Genomic DNA, 20,718 nt, shown 5'->3' with positions numbered 1-20,718 from the left:
CATTTCTTTCTTAGATTCGTTCGTAGTATAATCCTAGAGTGACTGGTTGTTTCGTTTCTTTTACATTTCTTAAGACACTGTTTTTGCTTAACATTGAAGGCATGAGATTGGGTCATTCATTTCTTTCATGTACTTTGTTTTTCTATACTGTTGATAAGTAGTGTGGATATATACTACCGGAGTGTACACTTATGAGAATGCGTTTTTACGTTTCATGAAGTCAGTGTTTACTGATGTAAGTTCATTCAAACATGCCTGGGTATAGGTGTAATAACACACTATTAGTACCATTATGATTTTTGACATGCAATGTATTACGAATATATTACAGTTGTGTTTCATCTTTCTTATAGAACATCAATGCCCCTGAAGAAGGGCAGCATTGCCCGAAATGCATTGGGCCAATTATAAATTTGATTTATGAAATATGTGAAATACTAAGGATTACAACATTCAACGTTACAAATAAAACTTTATTTTGAAAGAAAACTACAAATTCAAAGGAATTTTTTCTACACAGTGTGCGTCGGGGGCCGCCATTCCCGACTGGAATGGCGCTATCATAAACTCCTCACGAAGCGCCATGATAGTCTGGTAGATAACGGCAAGTGTAATCTCTCCGGGTGGCAGATCAGACTGACTATGCAGTGTAATAGAGCCCCCAGCTAACATAAGGGGCCCTGGGCCTTGCTCCACAGACAAAGAGTTATTGCTAAACGGTAATCCAGGAACGACTGCCCCCTCTCTTAAAGAAAATGAAATGAAAATAGATTTATAACGCGCTGAACTCAGCCCAATGGGCATCAAGCACCCTGAGCCTTTAAACCATTTGCTTTACATACTGTACGGGGGCCACGGGGTGATATCTCCTCACTAAGTACTTCATTTAGCCGCCAATCTCCAATGTCACTACCATCATTAGTCCATTCTGGGCCATGACCATCCTCTTCATACATTGACGAACCAGTGTGTTCCGATAGGGAATAAAAATGGATGCCCTTCATACTACCTAGAGGATTCATTATCCATCGGCAGAACGGATAGTAGTAGCCTTGGACTCAGGAATATTTACAGCTGGGAGGGGATACACAGAGATTGCAGTATTTTCCGCTGACTGAACTGCATCTCCCATTAATCCCATGCGCCGGGAGGTTAGACATGGGTTGCAGGATTCTTGTCCCCGAATCATCTTGGTGGGTAATAACAACTGGACATTCCATATCAAAACCCTGTTGCAGAGGATGACCTTGATCAGTCAGGGATACCTACACAGGCCCCCCATTAACAGAAAGCGCATTAACCACTCACATGGGACCCGGTGTGGCTGACACATCCCCTGCTGTTTGCACACCTTCAAAAGTTTTTATGGAGCCTGAATCTGCTTGCTTGCTAACTCAAATATCAGCCGATATTGTGGATTTAACAGTTACGTTTTTGAAGAGAGCCGGTACTGTCTGCTTAGTCTTACCGCCGCTTTTAGAGGCGGTCCGGTTGCAGTCCATACCTCCTTCTCCAGCCGCTTCTCCCCCTTGCGCTGCCTGTGGGGCTTTCACTGCATTAGCCGATTCTCCTGGACTGTTGGTTCATGCTTCAATGACGGCAGACCGAGCCCCTGCTGCCGCTGCCTTAGCTGTGATCTTCGGGGCCATGGTGCTAGACAAACGCCTCCAGGAGCTGCATGCACTCAGGAGAGCAGCGTACCGATAAGCTGCCGGCAGATACAGGACCGGGGGACGCCAAAGCCTGTACGTGCTGCCAGATTCAGTCGTCGGTAAGCACGTAATGATTCTGATCATGCCACTCGCTTTGACAGATCTCGCTATCAAGGGTATCCTGTAGCTGAAGCATTTAGAGGGGGTGATTCATCCAGTCGAGAGACGCCAGCTCACTCGACCAAGCGCTCGGCCGCCATCTTGCCCTCACGCCTCGAAGACTTTTAATTGCCAATGACATTTTATCATGTGAATAACATTTTACAACACTACAGAACTAAATCTGACTGAACCAAAACACTAACCGTGCTCATGGGTTGGCCAAAATAGAAGAAGAAACTCTGCTAACTATTGTCCTCTCAATCACCTAAATGATTCATCTACTGAGTGATTCACCAGAAAAGACTAGACTGGTCTGCTTTATTGTTAATAGAAATCCAAATCCCCTTTGATATCTGCTCTAGCAACACTACCTTGCACGTGTCTATGAATCTCTCTGCCTTCACTTTCACTACAGCTCCAGTCTGTGCAACAGTAAGGAAAGTGATGGACTTAAAGTTTAACATCAGTCCAACAACGCATTCTGTACGGCAAGCCGTTTTAACGACTTGCATTGTAAAGGAATGCATTGTAAAAACGCATTTGTGGTTCAGACCGCGTTGTTAAGGCACAGCATGGTTAGAGCTGGGATGTAAAGGCTGTCTCCCTAGCCCCTACCATGCGAGTCTGAATCCTATTCGCCATTTCCCAGACCCAAACATAAGACAACAACTGCCAATTGGTCCAGCTCTCCAATGCGGTTTCCCACACCTTGTTCAGATGTTCCTAGAGGCCAATACACATCATCTACCAGCTAATTCAAATTCTCCAAGAAACACCTCCAACCAGCTGGTACAGGTTACCCTACGGCCAAATAATCTACCTGTAGGCTAGCCTAGACTCTCACTTGCACAGACTCAGAGACACATCACCTGTTGTTTGCTTCAGACTCTCCTTTGCCCACATCCAAAACACCACCTCCATACCGGTATAATTTCTTCTCTCCTTAAGCTCAGAAACTTACCATCTGCCGGAATGCTTTGGAGTCCTTGGTGCGCGAGAAGGAGCGTTCTGGTACCCAGCGTGGTACCAGTCCTTCGTTGGAATTGGCCCGGGCACGCTGCTGTTTGGCAATCAGAGCCTTTTCTTCTTTCTAGGAGCCGAGACAAAGACAAAACACATCAGAGAATGGAAACCTGATTCCCAGTGCTGGAATTAGAAGGCCCAGGTGTAACACCCCGCTCACTACCATGGGGGACTCACTCGTTTCTGGCTGCAGCCTACGATGAGGAAAGTCTCAATGTTGTGCTCCTTGAGATAGGCGTTTCTTTCTCCTCCATGCCCAGGCTCAACCTCATAATCTCCATTCAGATACTGCAGTGTGGCCCTTGTTATGTGTATCCTCCTGTAGAAGAACCAGGCAAACATTGATTGCACAAGTCTAGGACTCAAAAAGGGAATGGTGTGCAACAATACTACGAGGGAGGTAGGTTTGGGCCCTTGGTAAGAACAGCAAAGACTCACCGTATGGTACATCGCGAAATCTAGAGAGTAGTTTGGGGGTGGGACACAACAATACTATGGGGTGATAAGTGTATGGTCCACTGCACTAACACCATGGCACGGTTGAGACACGGTGCCCAACAATCACATCAGTGTCACGTGACATACATCTACCTATAGCACAAGGGGAATGCAGCGCAAGTTTATTACAAGGGACCAGAAAATGTTGCACATCAATATCATGGAGTGCTTTTGGCACTACAATACCAACAGGGACCCAGGGTATGTTGCAGAATACCACCATGTCTCGAGGATATGGTACACAAGATTACCACAGGGGGAATGTTACAGTATGCACAACGATAAAACAAGGGGGATCAGAGAGTGCAGCATAACAGTATCACAAGGGGGGTAGGGCCTCATGATTTACCACAGTACCAGGTGTGTCCTGGCACACAGCATCAACCCAATAACCAGGAGAGACCCAGCAAAGTCTATCGCCAAAAAGTCATGAAAGGCCTAGGGCTTGGAGCACTACAAGACTTCAAGTATACTGGGGTGGCCTGGTGACTGGCGAACATCAATTAACTCAAGGGTCTTTTCAGATGAAGGGAGCCGATCCCAGATCAACAGGATGGTGTGACTAAAATAACACAAGGGACCCAGATATGACATCACATAGTGCCTCACCACATTATCATAAGTTCCAGATGATGCTTCCCATAACACCAAATGGGGCCAGGAGATTACATCACACGGTGCATTGTCATAATACAGTCAATCCCAAGGAAATCTCTACAGCATTACCAGAATGCTACATGCAGTAAATAAATGGCATCACGTGGTGGATCTTGGCACAGGTAAACAGCAGCCTATAAGCAAAATCTATTTTTAGCGCTTGACATCTGAGCCCACCTACTTCCTCCCACGGTCCCACATTCTACATCCCTTCAAGGCAGAAATCAGAACATAATTTTCCTTCTTTCTGGATAAGGAAATGACATCACTACAAGTCCTACTTCTCCTGCAAAAAGAGAGATTGTTATGGGGTTCACTCACCCAGCTTTGCCGCCAGCCTCCATTTGATTGGCCAGTGTGACATCATTAGACCAAACATCAAACTGCCACTTGCGCAGCCCAAGAACCCCACAGTGAACACGGCCACTATGGATTCCCACACGCATGTTCACATTGACCCCGGTTACTTCTCGTACAAGCCTGCAGAAGGATGAGACAACATGAGATGTCATGATGTGCTTACCTGCAGGGCCATTATTATCTAACAGGAGAATAATCAACCAATAGAGAAGCAGCATCTCCAGAAGCATTGATAGCGAAAAGCAGGGTTGTGCAGTGATACGTAACCAAACAGGGGAGGTTTCACTTACGACATTTACCTAAGAGGAGCATGGGTTTAGAGAACAGAGGTGGAAAGGCAGAGGTGGGCCTCAAAATGGTCATCCATGGAGGAGAGAAAAATAAATTCTCTACTCAATCCTACATCGTCAACAATCACCAACCACATGCACCAGACTTTTTCCGAAATTTGAATGTCTGCTTGATATTATTTATCAGATGATGCTTCCACACAACATAAATCAGGCACATTAGTGTTGGGCAACCTCTATGTATCGAAAGATTTTCTTTGTGAACGCACCTTGTTCCACCAGGGACTCAAACCAGCCCAAAAGAAGTCTCTTATTCTCAATATTTTTAGCCCCCTACACTACTCCATCCTCTCCATTCTGCACCCAGGGCTCCGAAGAGACCGAAGAGCTGTGTGAATGTGCAAGATATTAACGTAAAGGCAAAAAGAACATAAGGGAGCATTGAGCACGGCGCTCAGACACTGAACTGGGAAAGAATATATTGAGGACCAATATTTGAGAGGAGCACTGGGACACAGTTGTTTACACCAAACGGCGGCGAGCTATTCCCAAGACCATTACGGCACAGCGCTAAACATACAATGGAGGAGGCTATTTCAGGGCTGTGAGGGGTCTCTACCTACCTTCTCTTCCAAAATTTGGGAGACATTATCCTCTACAGCCCTCTCTCATACACACTAAATTCAGTAACACATTTCAAATGCTTTGAAGGTGGGTAAAGTGGGTCTCTAGCACCCTGCCTCTCCGCACCATTCCATTTCAAAGGGGTCATACTATCCAGTCCTGAATTGTATTTCTTTACTCGAAGGACATAGAAGGTAAACACCTTTAAAAAGGGCAGGCCTCTACGAAGCCACCTGATCAAACACATACTAGATCAACCAATGAAGGATTTAAACAAATATATATTAATTCTACGCTACATAAAACAGGTATACAAGGAAGAAAGGACACATATCTATACAAGAAAAGAACAGAACGACAGGATCTAAAAACGTTAGACTATTTACCAAGCTTCTGAAGTGGTTTTAGAGTGTGCTTTGGTGAACAGTGAATAAAAGGAAGGAAAATGCAAAGCAGGCAAAAAAAAAAAGTCCAAAACGCAAATTAGATTTAAAACCGCTGCAAATCAAATTGAGTATAATCAATAATATTTTGTTCCATCCCAAGAATGCTTAGAATAGTAATACTGCAAAAAACACAGTTGATGGACAGAATGTAGAACAATGTCATACATTCACCCTAGTACAAGGATCTGGGCCTAAATCCATCGTTTTTTTGCACTCCACACCACCCTGGGTTAGACACTGGCTATATGCAAATCAGCTCTGACCCTGTGCCTCATGGGAACAGTCCAGTCCGAACTACCAAGCCATGTCTTTCCCAGACCGGAATCAAGCATCCAAGGACCGGTTTCTGGCTATCAGCCTTCATCAGCCTGGATAGCTTGACTCCAGTGGTGTGGAGAGCCTGGGACTCACGTCTGAGTATACCCAGCACACTCGGGGTGAAAATTGCAAAAAACACAGTTGATGGACAGAATGTAGAACAATGTCATACATTCACCCCAGTACAAGGATCTGGGCCTAAATCCATCGTTTTTTTGCACTCCACACCACCCTGGGTTAGACACTGGCTATATGCAAATCAGCTCTGACCCTGTGCCTCATGGGAACAGTCCAGTCCGAACTACCATTCTGTCCATCAACTGTGTTTTTTGCAATTTTCACCCCGAATGTGCTGGGTATACTCAGACGTGAGTCCCACACCTCTGGAGTCAAGCTATCCAGGCTGATGAAGGCTGATAGCCAGAAACCGGTCCTTGGATGCTTGATTCCGGTCTGGGAAGGATATGGCTTGGTAGTTCGGACTGGACTGTTCCCATGAGGCACAGGGTCAGAGCTGATTTTCATATAGCCAGTGTCTAACCCAGGGTGGTGTGGAGTGCAAAAAAACGATGCGTTTAGGCCCAGATCCTTGTACTGGGGTGAATGTATGGCATTGTTCTACATTCTGTCCATCAACTGTGTTTTTTACAGCAGACCAGGTGGGGCACAATATAAAAATGATGCTTTCAAAGTAACATGCACAGTTTTTGAAAACTCTTCTCTCTTTTCACAGCCCCTTACTATGTTCAGGAGTTTTAGCCAACAAGACCAGGTTTAATTAACATTACACTCTGAAGTCAGACATTTCCCCTTTCACTTCACCTCCCATGCTCGGACGCAGAGCGAGAGTGTGCACCGTTTATTAGGTCAGGCCTAGCCGCAGCGTGCATGCACTGCTCGCTCTGCGAGACATCCTGTAATAGTGTATGTAGTGGACGCCCAAACCACTCTCCGCCCATATTTGTCATTGGCTTGTGTCATTGTACTTCTTAAATGCAGACTTCTGATTCGTAAATAGGCTTTTTAGTCCCTCCTTGGTACCACCTTGTCTGCATTGGTTACAGCCCAAAATGACGACCTTTTACTTGGCTTGTTACACAGTCTGCATTATAAGTGGGTGAGCACTATTTTGCTTATTGACACTGATGGGGACAATGGCGAATGGTTTTCTTTGTATTTGCATGCTGAGTGCGGCGCCCGCTTCACGGACACCATGCTGAACCAGGAGCTGCTGCTGCTATCAACTTTCTTCAGCTTCTTTGCTGTCCACTCCCTCAGCCAGTCCGCGCTCGCCTCTTCTATTGGCACCCTTCCTCCCTCGCATGAGGGGTGGGGCTTAGGGGCAATCCAAGTGAGTAAAATCAAGCATTTATAATGCAATAGGTCTCGCATTTACGCAAATACCAATAGCTTAAACTTGTGTAAATGTGAGACCTATTGCATTACAAATGCTTGATAAATACAAGTTGGCTACTAAAAAAAAAAATCGCACCAATGTCCGACGCATGTCTGAGCTACATGTGAAATATGTAAACATCATGTTGTAAAGTACTCTTGTAGATAAGTCATGCCTTGCATACAGTGTAACATGAGGGGGGGGGATACAAGACATGCACGTTTGGGGAAGATTCGGCTAAAGGCTATGCTGATCTTTAAGCCCTTCACAGGCCTGACATAGATTTAGAGGATATCAAGTCTAAAGGAAGCAGTTTTACCTCTGAGAGCTAGTATGGTCAGAAAAGAGCCGGCATTTCTAATGGCTGTGACAGGGTTTTCGTTCAGGTCAGAGCTGATAAAATGACATGTTCAAGGCTCTGAGGCGCCACCACCAAGGCCAGTGTCTGGTCGGTCAAATGCCACACCATTAGCTCTGCCCATGGAAGGCCTGAAGGGCTGGAATGGAATCAGTCCAGTTAAGTCAGTGCCTCTGAAAGGCCAGTTGGGATGATGCAGGGTGTATGTCAGGAACATGACTCAAACACCTTGACAGAGCGAGCCACAGCCTGTTGTCTGTGCCACAAAGTGAGTTCAGTTGGCACCATGTCAAGGTTACCCACACGTCAGGTCAATGCCTCTGGATTGATAGTGGGCAGGAGTAGTGATTTGCAATTTGAATTTATGCCTAGGGGTAGCTGGATGGGCTTGTGTTGAGGAAGTCACAGGTCACATCAATGGTTCTGTAGGCCATTGCAATTTAGGCAATGTCCTTCATATGTCACGCCTGCGTCGCAAACATTAATATGTAGTGTCAGCCAGAATGTTGCCAACTGTGAGTCTTCGAGGATGGAGGTGAGATGTTGGAAGTTAGTCTTCTGGATACTGATTTACGAAGCTGTGGTGCCTGCTCAACCTGGACCTCAGTTTATACTGGACACTAGCATGGGCTTCTATTCAGAAGCGTCCTTTTGCTTTCTGTCTTTAAGCACACATTCAACACACCGCTTCATGTGCCATTCATTCCCTTATCGCATATGCCTACCTCGGGGTTCTTACCTGCCCTCCTCCTGTGTTTCTTGCTTAGATAATGCTGCTGCCTTTACCCAAGCAAGAAACATGGCCAGCTTGCAGCCAGTCATCAGATCACCCACAGTGATCACCATTACATCATGAACTGTAACCACTACATCGAGTTGCCAATACTCTACTACACAGCAGCAGCCACACTTTAGTTCGAAGAGTAACTCTGCCCTGTTGAAGCAATGGCATGTTTAAAAAAATGCTCTGTGGACTGTGTATAATCAGTCCGGTGCTGTGGTTGGTCACAGAATGTAGCGTTGGATGTGTACATATCTCACAACAATAATCAAGTGTTGCAATGTTTCTGGAATTAATCAATCATCGCCTTGGAGAAAAGACAGATTCTCCATACACAACGAATCTCATCGCTCGGTCCTTTTCCACAAACACTGCTGAGAAGGTCAGGCACGTCTGGGAGCAAGGGTCAGGCACGTCTGGGGTGCAAGGGTGGGTCAGGCACGTCTGAGTCGCAAGGGTGGGTCATGCACTTCTGGTTGAGCAGAGGGCTGGCAGAAGTCAGAAAGGAGGTCGACAAGAATTTCAAGGTAAACAGGAAGGTTCATGGGGGGGCTAAGTAAGACCGCTGTGGAGTGAAACAGGTTAGTCCTGCAAGGTCAATGGAATCAGTACTCACGAGATTGCCTCAATCATGTCGACTCCCATCTCCACACAGCAGTGAGCATGGTCCGCTCGCGCCTCCGGAAGGCCGGACACACAGTAGTAACAATCTCCCAGGATTTTTATTCGCAGGCAGTGATTCTCCTGGAATATGCAAAACCAGTATGTGTTAGAACTGTGTTCTCCCAAATCGCAGAACAACATTGTAAGGGCGTTGTTAAATAAAACGACATGCACTAACAAATACAAAACAAAAAAAAACACTTGCAGACAGGCAAATAACATCCACAAAATCTCAGTACTAAGCTACATGGCCGCGCATACAAAAACACATAAAAGGACTACTCACACGAACACAAAACTGGATGCATAAATACACTAGTACCATATGCACGATGAGAAAAATTAAAAAACAACAAAAGCAAGTGCAATCAACTCATCCAGCATCTGTGCCTATGACAGCCGCTGTGCACCCCTCTCTCTGTGCTAGGCGCCACACCTTTTACTTTGTGAGCAATGTGCACTTTAAGGAACAGATGCAAAACTACCAGACAGGCCTCGAGTCTGCCCAGGCGTCACAGGCGCGCACACAGTCATGCGCGCGCTCTCTCTTGCCTGAATGAACGGTGCTTTCCCACATATACACGTAGGGCGGTTGCTACCTATCCCACCTACCGACGCCAGCTTGTCAAAGCGTGCAAAGAGCTCATTGAGTGTCATGACCAGTTCTTGGGCGGTGCACTGCGAGGCCAAGCTAGTGAATCCTTCAATGTCTGCAAATAGGATGCTGTGGGGGGGAAAAACGATGAAAGACACGTCACATCCCACGTACAACTGCAATGATCCAAAAGGGGCGGTAAAAACAGTTGTTTAACAGTTTTCCCAGTACAAACATTTATCAGAGATCCAATAAGCTCTGAAAATCCATTCTGGCTTCACAAAAATCTCTGGTACAATTGGAGTTTTTTTTTTTTTAGAACTCTGTGCTTCAGTTGCAGCCTGTTCGTAAAACTGAAATGTCTCAAAGTTGAACAAAGGAGCCCCCCCCCCCCCCCCCCCCCCCCCCCGAAAGGCTGCTCATATTCTATGTTCAATGTCGGGTAACAGGCATGCGGATTACAAAGTCTGATAGTAATGAGAGGGTTACACATTAAAGCTATGGAAGACGGTTACTCTGCAAAAACAGTGTTAGAGACAGTATCCTTTTTCAGTGCTTTAAATGGGAAAAAAATAAGTGTAGGTACTCTGTCGACAAGGGGTGAGTTTGGGGTGGGGCTAAGAAGCGGGCAAGTGGGAAGAACTACAAGGATCGAGATTTTAAAGAGGCGTTTCTGGTATCTGGAGTATTCTTTTTATCCTTATATGTACAAAAGTGTACGTTTAATGTAATCTTTCAGATTTTCCATGTGGACAAATTCTCTCAATGCATGACACATAGAAAACATTTTGGAATTCTATACCATGGGCAATAACGAATAGTAACTAAAAAAAGAAAACTTGACAAATTATATATACCATGATCTCATTCTAGCATCTGCGTTTTTCTTTTTTTAATGTTTAATGTATTACAACTACGGTGCCCAAAAACTTCAAACCACATTAGACTGACCACGCTGTCTTTACATAGTTTACTGTACTCCTTGGCCTATACATTGCGGGTAATAAATCGTAGAAAAAAGTAGGGTAAAACCATTGGCCTTGTCCCTAGAATTAAACAAGGCACTTTTCAATAACCTATACCGCACTTGCCCCTTAAAGAATTACCTTTAAGATGAAACGTAAACACATTTACAAAACCATCAGCATCACAGCCTCGAACAGTACGGAAATAGATGTCCTTTAATACAAACAGTATATACCAATGAGAAGAAAGAAGGGTAGGTTAAACAAAATGGGTGGTTTTAAATGCATGCCTTCAGAGCAGCCTTACATGAGTATCCCACGGTATGACCTTTAAACTTGTATGGTTTGTACAAACCTTAACATGTTGTAGATATCTTTAACCACTTTAAACCCTAGCCGGAGAAAAAGTCTATTATAACCTTTGCAAAGGGACTGGCCTCTTCGAGCCAAGGTGCATTCGTTTTGAGACAGTGCGGCCTAACCACAGAAAGGGGAACATCCCTTCTGGTGAGATCGTTTGGAATTGAATTTATTGTACAGTTAATTAAAACTCACAATATAAAAAGACAAAACATTAAACGTTAAGGTTAAAATTGTGTACAGCCTTATCTTTGTACAATTACATTTAAAAGTGGTTAACTCTTAGGTTAAAAGGACGTATCGAAGACAATACATTGTCTGTGCAATTCAATTCGAAGTAATCAAGTGCTTGTGCTTCAGAGTGCTGTCTTTATTTTAGCTGACTTGATTCTAGACGGGCTGCCTCTGTGATTGACAAAAGGATTTTAGCTGCATGCTATACTTTCTGGAGCTATTTTATAAGTCTTTGAGTCTGTTACCTACTATGTCAAAGTACTTTGTTAATCTGCAGTTTAGTTGAGTTTCCTCTGGATTGAAACACAGCTTCACAATTGCCTGCAGCTTCGTATTCCCTTTTCGTTCCATTTTAATCATAATAAGGCACGCCTTATGTCCACCAAGTTTGGGAAAATACAGATTATGTGTGTTAAGTCCTCTTTACCTATCCCACAGGGGCGGCAGGACTGTTCTCCATCTCTCCTTTTCCAGGGCGCAATGTGAGGAAGGATTGGTAGAACACCGAAGAGCAATTTTGAGAAGTTTCCTTTTGTCTTCCATGTTAGTCCCATATTCAGATATGCTTGTGGTTTAAGCGTTTTATAATCGTTCAATACTGTCCAACCGAGAGCCCTCTTGGCCAGAATGTCCTGGTCTTCTATTATTGATACCATTTTTGTTACTTTTCTTATATCAAGCTTTTATTATCTGCAGATGTCTCCCAGAGGTTTGTTAGTTCAAGATACTCTAGTGATTCTGATAGGTGCTTCTTAGCAAGTGATTTTTCTCGAGTTGTCAGCTCTGCCCAAAGGTGGGCATTTAGAGATCCTTGTTCTGCGCCTCTGATTTTACTCCAGCTTTTTATGTACGCACCTGTGGTGAGATTGGGAGGCCCTGAACTGCTACAAGCTAACACTGCGGAGTACAATTCAGAGACAGGACTGGCTGTCCTGATGCAAGCTATATACTGGCGAAGGTGATTGGAAACAACACCCCCACATATGCAAACATGCACAGGAACATACTGGCACTCACATGAGCTTACATATCAGCCAATGCTTGTCTTTTTTTTTTTTTTACAAATGCTGATCTTCGCTGCTGTCCACTCAGCTGTGCCTAGGTTACCACATGCTCTGCCTCACTGTCACTGTTTCACCCCTTACACCTGTGCCTGGCTACAGAGATGTCCTGGTGCACCCTGCTGCAATTATGCTGCTGTTGTCATCACTTATAGGTTTTACAGCCAGTCGTGGTAAGCAGCAAATTCTACCTCTGAGACTGACATGCTTGTCGGTAGCTATTCAGGAGCACCTTTAAATTCCACTGAGCTTGCTACCCGTATGGGTACCAGTACTTTCCCTGGCCAATGGTTGAAAAATCAGAAGTGCTGGTACTCCGTACCGGTGGGTACCGGCCCATTTAAAGCACTGACCTTCTATCAACGTTAGTCTATTCAGGGCGCTAGAATTGTTTTGAAGGGAGTAAAGATAACCAGAAGAGGGACAGGACTATTGCACTTCTCTCTGAAAATGCTATGACGTGTTGCTAGCGGTATCTCAGCACCACCTGCCTGCTAACACACATCTCCTTTACTAACTTTAGTCCCATGTGAGGGTTATCCAATGTCACGTATTCATGTGTGTGTGCCTTTGTACCGCATTTCAAAACTGAAGGTGACTGCTACACTCACACTCAGAAGGTGGTGTGAACCTCCAGCTACATGCTTCAGCGGAACTCTTTGTGCATGATCCTTGCATTGCGTGCATGCATTTTACTATAAACACTTGAACTGCATCGTCAGTCTTCTCAGCATAGGCCTAGTAGTAATGCCTTCAAGGCGTAGTTGGGACCTACTCATGAGCAATCATTTCAGAACATACAGATAAGTGTCAAATCATTCCTCCCAGTAGAGTCCAGAAAGCAGGTGGTGACGGAGTGTGAGAGAGAGAAACAGAAAGAGAGCAAGAGAAAGAGAGCAAGAGAAAGAGAGAGAGAGAGAGAGTTGCGGGTAGAGTTACTTTTTTATGAGTATGTGGTTGCCTTGGAGGAACCGGTCCTTATTCTGATAAGTTTTACAGGCTGTATAGATGTGAAGGGGCGGACCTTACCTCCCGGGCGCAGCGATCCCGTAGGAACGCCCATACGGGCGACAACACTAACCCACAGCCAAAACCGGCTACACCTCTCTCTGTTTCCCTGCAGGCGCCGACAGCAACACCGGAGCACAGCGGACCGGAAGCGGCCTGGATTGACCCCGGAAGTACAACGGCCACTAAAGGACCGGAAGTGATCCCGCCTGACCCCGGAAGCCTTTCCTCAGGAACCCGAGCGGATGATAGAAAAGCCAGCGACACAGAGGTGGAGAGGTTCCCAGCGGTGGACTCGTGGCAGGAGTTGGCGAGACGCGAAGGACCGGCAGCGAAGACTGTAGGAGAGAGGACGAGGCGAGAGAGGGAAGAAGAGGAAGACGTTTGGTGCGAGGATTGGTGGCATCCTCAGGAGGTGGCTGGAAAGCGGCCGTAACTCGGATGAGAGTTACGGCGGGGCACGTGAGTAAACTGTTACCATTCTCCGTGTTTCCCCCTCCCTGTGTAATTAGTATAAATAGTGTAAATCTTGTACAGAAGTCACGCGCACCCCACTGTATATTATAATCACCCCTGCACTGTATAATACCTTCCACCCAACCCCCCCCACTATTAGCACTCTGTCCCTACACCCAGTCTTTTCTTTCCCCTCTTCCCCTACCCTACCGCCCTCCCTCACGGTCTGTTTCCATCCTTACACGCCCGGTGCCGGTGTCAGACGACTGAGTTCCGTGACCATTGGAACTAACTGCCCTGTGTCTCTTTCCTTTATCTCCGAGGGACACCCCAACGCCCGCAACCAAGAAGGAGAACACCAGCCCTGCAGTAGAAGACCTACCTGTGTTCTCCTCATCGGACCCCCTTGCGAGGAACCCCAACCCGAACAACGAGGATTGTACCTGATCACCGTGCCCAAGGGCTTGACTTTTCTGTACACCAATAAAACCCTTGCTGATCATAGCACACTACATCCGGCCTCCACGCCTGTTATTCCGGCCCGCCCACCCCCACACTCCACAATAGAATTGATGATACTTCTTATTTTGCAATTTGCACATGCATATTGCCAGGTTTGAGGACTTTCTTCACCCCACTGATTACTATTTAAATTTGTTATTGTTTATGATCTAAACATTAAGCAATACCAATAGGTTTCTTAAATTAAAATACATTTCTCGTCTTTATTATTACTACCACAGGGACCACTGGTCCTAAAAACTCTTAGAGAATGAGGCAGTCTATTTGGTGGTGCGAGGGGCGGGGCGGGTGAGGACTGGTAGAGTGCTTAATGAAGCAGTTTCTAATGGGACCTTGGTCGACAGGAAGTTGGTTGGCAACAGATTCAAAGGTCGATGTCTTAACCCTATATACATAAGACATTTCAAAAACACTTTGCAGGGCCCTTTAAGTCAACAAAGGTTTCAATGAAGGGACGGCAGGCTATCTAAAGAGGCTAGAATAAAGTAATCACCTCTCTCTGAATGGGAGATCTCTACATGTTATGGTAGCCTTTTTAGGTCTCGGCTAGCGAAGGCTGCGCTTGCGCAGTCTCGCTGGCGAGATCCTATTTTTTCCTGAGTGGGGCTTGAACCCGCCCCTCTTCTCCATTGGCTGGCTTCCTAAACGGAGGCCAGCCATTGGAGAAGAGGGGCGTCTGTCCATTTAAGCCCTGTCTTTTTCAGATTGAGGGGCGTGTTTTTTCATGCTCTTTCTCTCCTCTTCCCATTGGCAGGAATTTTACATTCCAGCCAATGGGAAGAGGAGAGAAAGAAAAACACGCCCCCCAGTCGGAAAATGACGGGGCGTTTCTCCGAGGCATTTCTGCATGACCTCGGAGAAAGATGGTGGTCCTTTCCCCCTTGTTTCTGCAATCGGATCATCCTTAACCACTCCTCCTCAATCTAGTTCGCTCCTCCCAAGGTAAAGTTCGCACACTTAAGTGCTCTCCAGTCAGGAGATACGGGTGCGGGGCTGAATGTGTAACTGGCCTCTAGATGGAGGTTGTTTTAGGGCTGATTGACTCCGCTTTCTTCCCAGCTCTAAACGCATTCAGGAATGGAGTTCAGACAAATGGAAATAAAGAGAAATTACACCGACAGATAGCATATGGTCGGCTACACTGGGCTGGCTCGTGAGTTATACACCAGTAAGCAGAGCCCACCCCGGAAGAGCTCGGTGGACACGTGTCTAACTCTCCAGGCTCCACAGTCTGAGTATTTCTCCCGAAGTGAAACTATTTTTATGCTTCAGCTTCACCTGAAATGTGGCGAAGAGGCATATAAATACATAAAATATTCGAGAATGAGATTAAGTACAATTCAATCTCCTATCCTCAAAAACCTTTGAGGAACACGTAATGATGATCGTTTCACTTTTCTGTACTTTCGGCGAACGGGGAAAGAAGAAAAGATCTGCTTGTCCGTGCGCATGCTCAAACCTGTGGGACTTTGACCGGGAGAGAGAAGGCGGAGGGGGGTTTGTTGACGCAACTTAACAGAACATCAAAATCACAGCCCCGGAAGAGATAGTATCACTGTCTCCACGTAGATTTGTGGATATTTTAAGAGCATAATAACCAAACATGTTTCTTCATTACGATCCTACTTTGGGATCAACAGACTAACAGTAGCAGGAGGTTGAGCATAGGATATTTATTCACATTTTGTAGACTCAGGCAATCGATTAACCAACATATACGCTCCATGTTTGGGAACTGCTGAAGGGATATCAAGACCAGGATTTGCAATGCAATATGTCTCGCCTTCACGCCTCCCCTCAGAGAAGCTCCGCTACACTACGGTGGAATTCAGCAGGACCTTTGGCATGCAGGCGATGCCGCTTTGAATCCTCCGGGGTACGCACGTTGGGTTTGCTTTGTTCCAATATACCGGGAGCTTCATTAAATTGGACCTCTGCTCCGGCAGGCTGGTTTTCAAGGCGCATTATATTTTTTACACGTTGGCAGATTTTTATTCCTAGGAAATCCTGAATGCAACCAGAGACAGGCAGACTTTCTCCTTTTCGGATGCTGAAAATGTTGGAAAATTGCAGGCCGACTGGAAATAGAATAGGTGAGTGGAAACCTTGAAGACTATTGATGGTCTCTTCCAACTGCTCTTAAAGTTAGTGAGCAGGAATGTTTTCTCATCTCTTGGTGTAAATTAGCAGAGGAAACGTTTCTTTGATCTGAAGAACCCTAAGACCATTTGGACTAAAGTGTAAACGAGGTTCCGGAGTAAGATTGCATGTAAGAGTATCAGATAATAAACGTAATGAAAAGGCCCTTCCCCCAAATATCGGATAATCCGTTGCTGAGAAATAATTGGCCTGTCAGTGCACTATGCCATCTTATTTCCAGATATCAGTTTAATGTTTATGAAAACAGCGTATCTGCAGGAATGTCATCGCAAATTTGGTCAGTCCACTGGGTTTATAATTGTTCTATTTATGTTCATGTAAAACATGCTAATATTTTGCTAATTTGCCAAGATGATAACTCTGAGAAACTCCCCGGAAATGTATTTGCTGAATGTTGTCGCTGTTTCGGTTGCTGGTTTGGTTTCTGAAAAAGGTCTATTGTGTGTTGAATAGTGATTCAAATCGAAATATAGAAGTGCAGGTAATCACAGAGTACCTGCTTGCTCCTGAGAAGTGCCGGCACTCTCCAATTACATTGTATTGCAGCAGCAATGAGAAGTACACATACTCTCCCTTTTAAATTAAAGAAGCTCAGGTACTTCGTACCGGACAGTACCAGCCTATTTAAAGCACTGGTGTTGAGAATAAAAATCCATAATTCATATAGCCAGCCGAAGCGTGAAGTTAAACATAAAGTAAGTGTGCAGGTGCTAGGTATGTGAAAATATATTTTAGCATCGACTCCCTGACTGCTCAATTCCACTTAATGTTAGAGAATGTTAGAGGTGAATTGTGCAAATTCTTTACTCCTCCAGGCCCATCTTTTGTCCCACGTCCCACGTGAGAACATTGTGGGTAGCCCCACCCCATTATTTCTACTCACTATCCAAGCCAGAAACAACATAGCTTTCATTTCTGCTCATGATGTTATGCGTTACTATAAAACTTTTTTTATATATATTCATGTGCATTTGAAATGTGTGGTTAAGGTCTGACAGAATAACTTTGGTCCTTAAAATTATTTGGTAGCATTTTGAGAGGTTTGATTTATAGAGGGGCATAATTGTCTTCCTGCCCCAACTAGATGATACCTTTTCTCTCTACCTGAAAATTACATTCATGTATTTACAAGTATCTGCACTCAAATATTTCACCTGTCTCTGAAAACGAATTGTTGATAAATTATACTCTCTAAAATTAAGGGGAGAAAATGGTAGTTTTGTGACATGCACCATCGAGGTTACGAACACATGTAGCCCCATGCGGAGGTGTTGATCTTAATCTGAAAACAAAGTTAGGACTACAAGGAGATTAACTGCAAAGAGCTGCCTAGTTGGAGTACATGTGTACCGAATGGAGGTCATAGTATGTCCTCCTCTGCACTAACGAAATCAAAGAAAGTAATGGGTGCAAAGAATGACAAAAGAAGATACTTCTTGCAAAGAGAAAGGAGGTGGTTCGATACTTGTGCTTCTTAAGTACCTATGTAGCATTGGCAGAGAGCGGTACTATGGAACAGAACAAGCATGTTTTATTGCAGGACTGCTGTTCACTTTTTAGGGGGTATTTTGGGTGAGATCTGGTGATTTGTAGGTTGGATCAAGTTTCTATGGACTGCATACATACCGACATTTCAGAACAAGCATTTACAATGCAATGGTCTCGGCATTATTAAAAGGTAGAGCTATTGGCATTGCTCATGACATTTTTTTTTTAAAATCATAAATAAATGGCATTGTCCGATTGTGTGCGCGGGGAAGCAAGCACTCCCCCTAGACTTATGCTGCACCTGCTGTGTTAGAGGGAAGCTCACCAGCTACTGCCAAAGCTATGCTTTTGAACTGCTTGTGTTAGTCAATAGTGGTAAAGCCTACTCGCAATATAAAGCCCAAATTAATGATCTTTTGGAGTGCATGCTTTTAATGGCGCTCTCTACTGAAAATCCAATCTTCCAGGCTATGCAAATTGTCCTTTAAAATGTGGGGTCCACCTCTAGCAGAAACTGCAAGCACATCCTAGGCGCCAGAATTTCAGGATTTCACATACTTGCAGCTCAGGGCTGTAAATCGTGCGAAATCGACAACCTATTAATGGAACTTCTCTCACTCAGGCTCCGAGGCAGGTGAGGTGGAGAGTAGGTGAGGCGAGGCACAGGCTCCGAGGCAGGTGAGGTGGGGCTGAGGGGAGGCTAGAGGTACCCAAGACGTAGAGGGGTGGAACAGACTGAGGCAGGTGGGGTCCGAGGGCAGGAGAGGGGTGGGTGGAGGTAGAGGGGTGGTACAGACGGTGAGGCAGGCAAACACATGGCAGGAGCGGGGTGGGTGGAGGTACATGGTACGGTGGAAACTGTGAAGCAAGTGTATATAGGGTAAGATTTTTTGGGTGGAAGTAAAGGGGTGGGCCAGACAGTGAGGGTATATGAGGTCAGTTAAAAAAAAAGACAGCGCAAGCAAGACCTAAAAGACGTACAGCAACTTCATCACAGTCTGGCTTACTTCACTCAATCGAAAATCTCACGAATGTCAGACTTTACAATAATTAGTAGCATGAATGAAAAGAGCTGGGGGGAAAAGCTGTCACACTAAGCCAATGTAGCCCCCCCCATAAGGTCTAAAATCAAATATCACCTGCACATTGGTAATCTTACTATTGGTTACTTTCATACAAAACCACTCTCCCACAAACTGTTTCTCGGGCACACTGTAGACGCTGACGGCATTGTAACAGTGAGTCCAGCAAATAATTGTGTACCCAGCAAATGGTTATATATTATTAACCCCATGAAGAAATCTGTCTCATATTATAACTGCCAAACAAGATAAAGCAATCGTTCCAGGCACACGTTCAATTGACGTCCATTTGCTCGCTCCTACGACAGCAAAATTACATTTTAAAGCGAGAGCAGGATTATGCACGACTCTGACAAGATCCAGAGCCTATCACACTGCGTTTAGGCAACTTTGCCAATAAAAAAACGCCGCTTAAAATAATAAGCACTTGTCTCGGTCCAAGGTTTAGACACTGAACGGTCTCAAAGGTGCACGATCATTCATTTCACACCGCGGTCAAGATGTTTAATACCAGTTTCCGACGCTTATAACACGAGTGTGGACACTATCAGTGAGATCTTGATTTACTTTAACCAAATTTGTAACGTATGGTTTCTATTCATTTAATGCTATCATATGTGTCTACGTCACCTATGAGGACTTGGATAATCTAAATATTTCATATGAACTTTTTCGGCCGCATGTCGATAGTCCTCGTATAGGGTGGGGACTTAAAGATCAGCAGAGAGAGGCAAACGTGTGCTAAAAGCATTAGGATGTAATCATCCCCGAACGCAGTAGGGAGGAACAGACAGGCTGCCACTGCCTGCGAAGCTTGGGTGATTGGGAAGGCTACGGTCAAGATGAGGGAGGCTAAAGTCAGAGGAGATCTACTTGGACAGTGGTTACCTGTCCTCGTTCTTTCCTTTCTGTTTCTTCCCCATGGCGGCGGCGCTGTTGGCTTCTCGTGCTCTCTACCCGGCTTGCGCTATTATGGTTTGTGGTCTCTCTGCCCTCAACCCACGGCCCGGCACAGCCACACTGCACATATGGTAAGGAGGAAGCCGAAAACTGCGCATGAGCCTCAGCGTCTCCGGTGCGTGCTGATGACGGAACCGGGAATCCAGCGCTAGCTGAGACAGATAGAGCGTCCTCCGCTCAAATGCTGACCGCGGTGTATGCCCTACGCTGGAGCCCCGTTTCTTATGACTTTAGAAGATAAACCAGGCAGGGAAAGAACAGAAGGAACGAGCCGTGTGCACGTGCGCACCTAGCTCAGGTTTCGTCAAAATCCTGCGACAATGCGTGCGTGGTGCAAGTGCTGTGACAGTGTTTGAATTGAAACAGTAAAGGATCGAGGTCTCGAGATGACTAGATTGTGTCGCCATGTTTGGTGAGGCAAGTGCGCATACCATTTCCAACTAAATTGGGTTTTCTGTTAAGCCGTGGCAGGGCCGTTGTCTACAATTTGAACAGGTTAAAGTTGTGCAATACCAGTGCTGGCATAGTATACTGGGCAGCAGGTAACTGTTACACCTCCGAAAGCTTTTCACAGAGGTTGACGGCTGTGCCTGGCTTTT

The 20,718-nt window shown here is 45.3% G+C and overlaps 1 protein-coding gene across 3 annotated transcripts in view; it reads right to left on the bottom strand.

Annotated features, from left to right (window-relative positions):
• The window catches only part of ADCY6 (adenylate cyclase 6), a 550,358-nt gene that overhangs the window by 234,681 nt on the left and 294,959 nt on the right, over positions 1-20,718 (bottom strand). For all 3 annotated transcript variants that reach the window (XM_086963749.1, XM_086963746.1, XM_086963748.1), the window contains 5 exons: positions 9,841-9,952; positions 9,182-9,309; positions 4,314-4,472; positions 3,015-3,156; positions 2,776-2,904 (listed from right to left, as the gene is read on the bottom strand). In XM_086963749.1, coding sequence (XP_086819875.1) covers positions 2,776-2,904; positions 3,015-3,156; positions 4,314-4,472; positions 9,182-9,309; positions 9,841-9,952 — 670 coding nt within the window. The remainder of the gene's footprint in view (positions 1-2,775; positions 2,905-3,014; positions 3,157-4,313; positions 4,473-9,181; positions 9,310-9,840; positions 9,953-20,718) is intronic.

Source organism: Lissotriton vulgaris, chromosome 1_1, assembly GCF_964263255.1.
Source record: "Lissotriton vulgaris chromosome 1_1, aLisVul1.2, whole genome shotgun sequence".
Taxonomy (NCBI): Eukaryota; Metazoa; Chordata; class Amphibia; order Caudata; family Salamandridae; genus Lissotriton; species Lissotriton vulgaris.
Note: the sequence above shows the minus strand (reverse complement) of the source record. Positions and strands in the feature narration are given on the sequence as shown.